At 67.6% G+C, this 8,993-nt stretch overlaps 2 protein-coding genes across 2 annotated transcripts in view; one reads left to right on the plus strand and one right to left on the minus strand.

Annotated features, from left to right (window-relative positions):
- Window positions 1–2,021: 2,021 nt before the first annotated feature.
- On the minus strand, window positions 2,022–7,949 carry QTRT1 (queuine tRNA-ribosyltransferase catalytic subunit 1). Its single transcript, XM_041409646.1, has 9 exons — window positions 7,621–7,949; window positions 7,325–7,393; window positions 6,941–7,079; window positions 5,488–5,566; window positions 5,229–5,344; window positions 4,106–4,244; window positions 2,861–2,936; window positions 2,627–2,778; window positions 2,022–2,064 (listed from the first exon to the last, which is right to left on the minus strand). Exons 1-9 carry the CDS (start codon window positions 7,846–7,848, stop codon window positions 2,022–2,024), a joined length of 1,041 nt encoding a protein of 346 aa, XP_041265580.1. The 5' UTR covers window positions 7,849–7,949.
- A 655-nt stretch (window positions 7,950–8,604) lies between these two features.
- The window catches only part of DNM2 (dynamin 2), a 32,497-nt gene continuing 32,108 nt past the window's right edge, over window positions 8,605–8,993 (plus strand). Inside the window, exon 1 of the mRNA XM_041409647.1 lies at window positions 8,605–8,888. Coding sequence (XP_041265581.1) covers window positions 8,728–8,888 — 161 coding nt within the window. The 5' untranslated portion in view covers window positions 8,605–8,727. The remainder of the gene's footprint in view (window positions 8,889–8,993) is intronic.

The following is an 8,993-nucleotide window of genomic DNA, read 5'->3' on the forward strand; positions in this document are numbered from 1 at the left end:
CTGAGCACCCCAATCCCCCCCAGATCCCTCCCTGAGCACCCCAATCCCCCCCAGATCCCTCCCTGAGCACCCCAATCCCCCCCAGATCCCTCCCTGAGCACCCCAATCCCAGCCAGATCCCACTGCCTGAGCACCCCAGTCCCACCCAGATCCCACTGTGACCACCCCAATCCCAGCCAGATCCCACTCTGAGCACCCCAATCCCAGCCAGATCCCAATCCCAGCCAGATCCCACTGCCTGAGCACCCCAGTCCCTCTCCCCCCCCATCCCGGCTCCTGATAAGGCTCCGGACGTGATAAGGGCAGGAGGCGCCGCCGGGGGCCCTCCAGTTCCACCAGTCAGACCAGTTTGGGGTCTCGGGGGAGCCCTGGCGGTCCTGGGGCTGAGTCCAGCTCTGCCCAGTTCATCCCAGTTCACCCTCAGGCCTTCCCAGTTCAGCCCTGGCTTTGCCAAGCCGCCTTTCCCAGTTCCCCCCAGTTGGCCCAGGTGCCACCTCCAGCCCTTCCCAGTTCCCTCAGCCTTTCCCAGTTAACCCCAGTGGCTCCCAGTTAACCCCAGGGGCTGCTCCCAGCCCTTCCCAGTGCTCCCAGTGTGTCCCAGTGGCTCCCAGTTAACCCCAGTGCCTCCCACAGTTAACCCCAGTGGCTCCCAGTTAAGCCCAGGGGCTGCTCCCAGCCCTTCCCAGTTCCCCCAGCACTGGGTGGGGGGTGAGTCCCTCTCTATCAGCTGGCTGCACCCCAGGCAGGGTGGGACAGAGGGACAGAGGGACAAAGGGACAAAGGCCACCCCGCGTTGCCGGGAATGAGGAGCAGCATCACCGGGAAATCCGCGCTGGGACTGCCCCGTGCCTCCCAGTTAACCCCGGAGCTGCTCCCAGTGCCTCCCAGTTAACCCCGGGGCTGCTCCCAGTGCCTCCCAGTGCCTCCCAGTGCGTCGCAGTGACTCCCAGTGGCTCCCAGTTAACCCCAGGTGCTGCTCTCAGCCCTTCCCAGTGTCTCCCAGTAACTCCCAGTTCCTCTTGGTGGCTCCCAGTTAATTTCAGGCACTACTCCCAGCCCTTCCCGATGCTCCCAGTGTGTCCCAGTGGCTCCCAGTTAACCCCAGGTGCTGCTCTCAGCCCTTCCCAGTGTCTCCCAGTAACTCCCAGTTCCTCTTGGTGGCTCCCAGTTAATTTCAGGCACTACTCCCACCCCTTCCCAGTGTGTCCCAGTGACTCCCAGTGCGTCCCAGTGCCTCCCAGTTAACCCCAGGGGCTGCTCCCAGTGTGTCCCAGTGCCTCCCAGTTAACTGCAAGTGCCAGTCCAAGCCCTTCCCAATGCTCCCAGTGCCTCCCAGTTAACCCCAGGCACTGTTCCCAGTGCCTCCCAGTGGCTCCCAGCCCTTCCCAGTGCCTCCCAGTGTGTTCCAGTGCCTCCCAGTTAATCCCAAGTGCTGCTCTCAGCCCTTCCCAGTGCTCCCAGTGACTCCAGTCACAGCTCCAGCCCTTCCCAGTGCTCCCAGTGCCTCCCAGTTAACCCCAGATGCTGCTCTCAGCCCTTCCCAGTGTCTCCCAGTAACTCCCAGTGTGTCCCAGTGTCTCCCAGTGACTCCCAGTGACTACCAGTGTGTCCCAGTGACTCCCAGTGTGTCCCAGTCACTCACAGCGTGTCCCAGTGGCTCCCAGTGAGCTCCAGTCTCAGCTCCAGCCCTTCCCAGTGCTCCCAGTGCCTCCCAGTTAACCCCAGGTGCTGCTCTCAGCCCTTCCCAGTGTGTCCCAGTGACTCCCAGTGTCTCCCAGTAACTCCCAGTGTCTCCCAGTCACTCACAGCGGCTCCCAGTGACTCCAGTCGCAGCTCCAGCCCTTCCCAGTGCTCCCAGTATCCCGCCCGCCGTGGCTCTGTGCCCGCGGTGCCCGGCAGGGGCAGAAATGTGCGGGCACGGGTGACGCAGGTGCCACACCCGGCCCGGGCCACGCCCCCCGGGCCACACCCAGCCCTCCTCAAACTTCCTGCTGCGGTCACACAGTGCCACCACACAGGTGTCACCATGGCCACAAAGGTGTCACCATGGCCACGCAGGTGTCACTATGGACACACAGGTGTCATTGTCCAGGTGTCACTATGGACACACAGGTGTCACTGTCCAGGTGTCCCCGTCGGCGTCGCTGTCCAGGTGTCACTATGGACACACAGGTGTCACTGTCCAGGTGTCCCCATGGGTGTCACTGTCCAGGTGTCACTATGGACACACAGGTGTCACTGTCCAGGTGTCCCCATGGCCATGCAGGTGTCCCCATGGGTGTCACTGTCCAGGTGTCTCCATGGCCATGCAGGTGTCCCCATGGACACACAGGTGTCACTGTCCAGGTGTCACCATGGCCAGGCAGGTGTCACCATGGCCACAAAGGTGTCACCATGGCCACGCAGGTGTCACTGTCCAGGTGTCCCCATGGCCACGCAGGTGTCACCATGGCCACACAGGTGTCCCCATGGCCACCAGGACCCCCCCAGCCCCATCTGGAACCACGTCAGCCATTTCCTTTCCAAACTCTTTTATTTCCCACCCCTTAAAAACCCCAAAGTAGTAAAAAAAAAAACCCCAAAATGTATAAAAACACACGAGAGGGGGGGAAGGGGACCCACCCACCTCGGAGACCCCCCCAGACCCTCCCCAGAGCCCCCCGCCCACCTCTGGCACGTGGGGCAGCCGCAGTCGGCGTCGACGGGCCGGAAATCTTTGGCGAATTGCTGATTTTTCAGCTGCAGGGACCCCCAGGGCACCAGGGCGGAACCGAAACGCTGCGGGGGGAGCGGGGTGGGTTACGGGGGTCTCCCCAAAACCCCGGGGAGGGGTCCCCAAACCCCCCTCAGCCCCCCTTACCGCCGTGCGGGTGGGGAACACGCAGTCGAACATGTCACAGCCCAGCGCGACGCAGACCACCAGGTCGGTGGCGTAGCTGGGGGCGAATTGGGGGTGACTCCGGGGGTCTCCCCCAGCCCGGCCGGCTCTGGGGTGTGGGGAGGGGGGCTGAGGGGACCCCCCGGACTCACCCCACGCCCATCAGGTAGCGGGGTTTGTCCCGGGGCAGGTGCTCGGCGCTCAGCTTCACCGTGCGCCAGAAGCGCGCCTTGGCCTCGCCCCCGCTCAGGCCCCCGATGGCAAAACCGGGCACGTCCCGCTGGGTCATGGCTGTGAAAGGGGGGTGGGACCCCCAGATCACCCTGGGACCCCCAAATCACCCTGGGACCCCCCAGGTCACCCCTGGACTGCCCTGAGCCCCCTGGACTCCCTCGAGCCCCAGTGTGGAACCGGGCACGTCCCGCTGGGTCATGGCTGTGAAAGGGGGGTGGGACCCCCAGATCAGTCCTGAGCCTCCCCCCTGGGACCCCCAGATCACCCTGGGACCCCCAAATCACCCCTGAGCCCCTTGAGCCACCCAGACCCCCTTGAGCCCCAGTGTGGAACCGGTATGTCCTGCTGGGTCATGGCTGTGAGGGGGAGTGGGACCCCCAGAGCACCCCAGATCACCCCTGAGCCTCCCCCCGAGACCCCCAGATCACCCCTGAGACTCCCCCCGGGACCCCCAAATCACCCTGGGACCCCCAGATCACCCTGGGACCCCCCAGGTCACCCCTGGACTCCCTCGAGCCCCAGTGTGGAACCAGGCACGTCCTGCTGGGTCATGGCTGTGAAAGGGGGGTGGGACCCCCAGATCAGTCCTGAGCCTCCCCCCTGGGACCCCCAAATCACCCTGGGACCCCCAAATCACCCTGGGACCCCCCAGGTCACCCCTGGACTGCCCTGAGCCCCCTGGACTCCCTCGAGCCCCAGTGTGGAACCGGGCACGTCCCGCTGGGTCATGGCTGTGAAAGGGGGGTGGGACCCCCAGATCACCCTGGGACCCCCAAATCACCCCTGAGCCCCTTGAGCCACCCAGACCCCCTTGAGCCCCAGTGTGGAACCGGTATGTCCTGCTGGGTCATGGCTGTGAGGGGGAGTGGGACCCCCAGAGCACCCCAGATCACCCCTGAGCCTCCCCCCGAGACCCCCAGATCACCCCTGAGACTCCCCCCGGGACCCCCCAATCACCCCGGGAGGGGGGCTGAGGGGACCCCCCGGACTCACCCCACGCCCATCAGGTAGCGGGGTTTGTCCCGGGGCAGGTGCTCGGCGCTCAGCTTCACCGTGCGCCAGAAGCGCGCCTTGGCCTCGCCCCCGCTCAGGCCCCCGATGGCAAAACCGGGCACGTCCCGCTGGGTCATGGCTGTGAAAGGGGGGTGGGACCCCCAGATCAGTCCTGAGCCTCCCCCCTGGGACCCCCAAATCACCCTGGGACCCCCAGATCACCCTGGGACCCCCAAATCACCCCTGAGCCACCTGGACCCCCTTGAGACCCAGTGTGGAACTGGGCACGTCCCGCTGGGTCATGGCTGCGAGGGGCGGTGGGACCCCCAGATCAGTCCTGAGCCTCCCCCCTGGGACCCCCAAATCACCCTGGGACCCCCAAATCACCCTGGGACCCCCAAATCACCCTGGGACCCCCAAATCACCCTGGGACCCCCAAATCACCCTGGGACCCCCAAATCACCCTGGGACCCCCAAATCACCCTGGGACCCCCAAATCACCCTGGGACCCCCAAATCACCCCTGAACCTCCCCCCAGGTCACCCCCAGATCACTCCTGAGCCTCCCCCCAGGACCACCGGAGCTCCCCCAGGTCCCCCTGAGCTGCCTCAGGACCCCCAGAGCCCCTCCCAAGCAGGGATGAGGTGGAGGAGGGTGAGGAGGAAGGCCTGGGAATGAGGGTGAGGATGACGAGGATGACGAGTGGGGAGGAAGGCCCAGGGATGAGGTTGAGGATGCCGAGGAGGGGAAGAAGGCCTGGGGATGAGGGTGAGGACGAGGATGACGAGGGGAGGAAGGCCCGGGGATGAGGATGATGACGGGGGGAGGAAGGCCCAGGGATGAGGTTGAGGATGACAAGGAGGGGAAGAAGGCCTGGGGATGAGGGTGATGACGAGGATGACGAGGGGAGGAAGGCCCGGGGATGAGGATGATGACGGGGGGAGGAAGGCCCAGGGATGAGGTTGAGGATGACGAGGAGGGGAAGAAGGCCCGGGCATGAGGATGATGATGAGGATGATGAGGGGAGGAAGGCCCGGGGATGAGGCTGAGGATGATGATGCGGGGAGGAAGGCCCGGGGATGAGGATGATGATGAGGATGATGAGCAGGGGAGGAAGGCCCACCTCGGATGCAGCGCAGGCGCAGCTCGGGGTCCAGCCCCCCCTGCACGATGGCGAAGAGCAGCTGCTGCTGCGGGCGGGCGTGAGCGGCCACGCAGCGATCCAGCCAGCGCACGGACCTGGGGGGCAGACGGGGGTCCTGGGGGTCTCACAGGGGTCCCGGGGGGGTCCTGGGGGGTCTCAGGAGGAGGTCCTGGGGGGTCTCAGGCTGTTTTGGGGGGGGGTCTCAGGGTGTTTTGGGGGGGTCCCAGGGGGTCCCCACCTGTGCATGGCCTCCTCGACGCGCGGCCCCGTGGTGGTGCTGCTCACGACGTCATCCAGCTGCATCACGATATCGGCCCCTGTGTCGCGACAGGGGGGGCGGGGTCACCGCCGTCCTCCCCGCCCCCCGCGGTTTGGGGGTCCCACCCCCCCGGATTTTGGGGTCCCACCCTCCGAGATTTGGGGTCCCTCTTCCCCAGGATTTGGGGGTCCCTCCCCCGGGATCTGGGGGTCTCTCTCCCCCAGGTTTGGGTGTTCCATCCCCGGGATTTGGGGGTCCCTGCCCCAGGATTTGGGGGTTCCATCCCCCGGGATTGTGGGTCCCAGCTCTGGGATTTAGGGGCCCCTCCCCTGAGGATTTGGGGTCACATCCCCCGAGATTTGGGGGGGGGTCACATCCCCCGAGATTTGGGGGGTCCCTCCCCTCGGGATTTGGGGTCCCACCCCCGTCTTTCCCACCCCCCAGATTTGAGGGTCCCTCCCCCCGGGATTTCGGGATCCCCCCCCAGGTTTGGTGGTTCCATCCCCAGGATTTGGGGGTCCCTCCCCCCGGGATTTGGGGGTCCCATCCCCGGGATTTGGGGGTCTCTCCCCCAGGGATTTGGGGGTCCCTCTTCCCCAGGTTTGGGTGTTCCATCCCCGGGATTTGGGGGTCCCTCCCCCAAGGATTTGGGGGTCCCTCCCCCCAGGTTTGGGGGTCTCTCTCCCCCCGGGATTTGGGGGTCCCTCCCCCCAGGATTTTGGGGTCTCTCTCCCCCAGGTTTGGGTGTTCCATCCCCGGGTTTGGGGGTCCATCCCCAGGTTTGGGGGTCTCTCTCCCCCAGGATTTGGGGGTCTCTCCCCCGGGTTTGGGGGTCCCTCCCCGGGGATTTGGGGGTCCCCCCTGACCCAGCTCGTTCTGGATCTCCATGGATCTCTCGGGGCTCAGCAGGATCTCCTCCCCGCCGTGGGGGGGCCGGAACCGAACCCCCTCCTCCGACACCTGCGACAGCTCCAGCAGCGAGACCATCTGGAACCCCCCGCTGTCCTGGGGGACCCCAAAAACGGGCGCTGAGGGGGCGGGGACCCCCGGGACCCCCCCGGGACCCCCCGGGACCCCCCAGAACCCCCCGGGATTGGGGACAGCGGGTGCCAGGATCCCCCCGAGGCTCACGGGGACACACCTGGGGGTCCCCATCCCCACCGGGGGTCCCGGGGGTGTCGCCCCGTGAGTCAGGGCAGCTCTGGGGGTGCCCCCCCCCCCCAAAATTTGGGGGTCCCCCCCCCCCCCCACCGTCAGCAGGTTGTGGGGCCAGTCCATGAAACCGTGCAGGCCACCGGAACGCGGGACCGGTGTTCCATCCCCGGGTTTGGGGGTCCATCCCCAGGTTTGGGGGTCTCTCTCCCCCAGGATTTGGGGGTCTCTCCCCCGGGTTTGGGGGTCCCTCCCCGGGGATTTGGGGGTCCCCCCTGACCCAGCTCGTTCTGGATCTCCATGGATCTCTCGGGGCTCAGCAGGATCTCCTCCCCGCCGTGGGGGGGCCGGAACCGAACCCCCTCCTCCGACACCTGCGACAGCTCCAGCAGCGAGACCATCTGGAACCCCCCGCTGTCCTGGGGGACCCCAAAAACGGGCGCTGAGGGGGCGGGGACCCCCGGGACCCCCCCGGGACCCCCCGGGACCCCCCAGAACCCCCCGGGATTGGGGACAGCGGGTGCCAGGATCCCCCCGAGGCTCACGGGGACACACCTGGGGGTCCCCATCCCCACCGGGGGTCCCGGGGGTGTCGCCCCGTGAGTCAGGGCAGCTCTGGGGGTGCCCCCCCCCCCAAAATTTGGGGGTCCCCCCCCCCACTCACCGTCAGCAGGTTGTGGGGCCAGTCCATGAAACCGTGCAGGCCACCGGAACGCCGGACCAGCTCCGAGCCCTGCGGGAAAGGGAGAGCAGGGCTGGGAAGGCGGCGGGAGCACGGGAACCGAACCGGGAACCGAACCGGGAACCCCCCGGTAATCCCCCGGTAACGGCGGGGGCTGCGCCGGAATCCCCCGGGAACCCGCGGGAGCAGCGGCGTCAGCTCCGACCTCACCCGGAATTTAGGAATTGAAGGCAGGGGAGCCCCCCCGGAGCTTCCCGGAGCCCCCCGGTGCCGCTCACCGGCCGCGTGCCCAGGTGGAAGGTGTTGCCGAGGCAGATGCGGCAGCCGAGCGCCGCCAGCTGCGCGGCCGTCAGGCCCTTGGCGGTGCCGCGGGTGCCCACGGGCATGAACACCGGGCAGGGCACGGTGCCGTGCGGCAGCCGCAGCTCCCCGGCCCGGGCGCGGCTCCGCCCGCACTCGGCCACGATCCGCAGCACCGGCGGCGGCCCCGCCGCGGGCGCCGCCATCTTCGCCGCACGTGACCGGAAGAGGCGGTGGAAGCGCCGCCGGAAGTGACCGTTACCGCGGCAACGCGGGCGCCATGTTGGGCCTTGCGGGGATGGGGAACGGCCGAGAACGGAGATGCCCAAAGCACCGTCAGAGATCGCCCAAACCGAGCAGAGACCCCTCGCAGACCCCGGCAGGGCGGGGAGCGGAGCTAATTCCTGCCGGTTCTGGTTTCGGGGGGGGTTTCCAGCCCCGGGGCTTCGCTTCGGGACTGTCGTTCCCCGTGAGCGAACGCACGGCGCTCCGCGGTCACGGGAGGGCCGCGAAGCACCGGAACGGCAATGGGCGAGAAGGACTCGCTGAACGGCGGCCGGCTGATCCACTGCGAGAGGGTTTTCTGTTCCCTAAGATTCCTCTCTCGGTTGCACTGCTCAGCGCGCTCGGAGTGGCGTGTGGAACGGAAGGGAGGGCGGGGAGGCAGAGCAGGGCGGGCTCCCGGGGCTGCTCCGGGCCGCGCTCCCGAGGGAAGCTCTGTCCGCCAATTCAATGGCGGAACCGGTGAGGGGCGGGACCGCATCCCCGCCGCCTCAGCTGACACAGCAGCGCCACCTCCCATTGGCTGTCAGCGAAGAGCGACGGCCGAGAGACCAATAAAGAACGGGCTTGTCTTCCCGGTGCCGCCCTTTCGGATGATTGACAGCGCTATGCGCCTATTCGCTCTACACGCTGCGTTGACGGACAGCTTAGTCTGCCAATGGCGACGCGCGCTGCGGGAGCAGGGCGGGCCCGGCGGTGCCGGATGAGGAGACTCTGAGGGGAAGTTTGGCCGCCGCCGCCGCCGCGGGCCCCGTGAGGAGGAGCCGCCGCCGGGAGCGCGGGCCCGGCACCGCCGCGCCGCCATGGGCAACCGGGGCATGGAGGAGCTCATCCCGCTGGTCAACAAGCTGCAAGACGCCTTCAGCTCCATCGGCCAGAGCTGCCACCTCGACCTGCCGCAGATCGCCGTGGTGGGCGGGCAGAGCGCCGGCAAGAGCTCGGTGCTCGAGAACTTCGTGGGCCGGTGAGCGGCGGCGGCGAGGGCGGCGGCGGGCCGGGGCGGCGGCGGGCGGCGCCACGGGCGTAGCGAGCGTTCGGGAATAGCGGCGGCGTAAGGGCGCGGCCGGGG

Source organism: Onychostruthus taczanowskii, unplaced genomic scaffold (assembly GCF_017590055.1).
Source record: "Onychostruthus taczanowskii isolate IOZ18803 unplaced genomic scaffold, ASM1759005v1 scaffold303, whole genome shotgun sequence".
NCBI classification, from domain to species: domain Eukaryota; kingdom Metazoa; phylum Chordata; class Aves; order Passeriformes; family Passeridae; genus Onychostruthus; species Onychostruthus taczanowskii.

Bases quoted from the DNA above. Each gene is read 5' to 3' on its own strand.
- QTRT1 (XM_041409646.1), bottom strand. From the start codon at position 7,848: ATGGCGGCGCCCGCGGCGGGGCCGCCGCCGGTGCTGCGGATCGTGGCC. The intron at 4,245-5,228 runs GTGGGCCTTCCT...CCCCTTTCACAG, and splicing joins GCGCCTGCGCTGCATCCGAG to CCATGACCCAGCGGGACGTG. The intron at 2,065-2,626 runs GTGGGTGGGTCC...GTGTGTCCATAG, and splicing joins GGTCTGGGGGGGTCTCCGAG to TGACACCTGCGTGGCCATGG.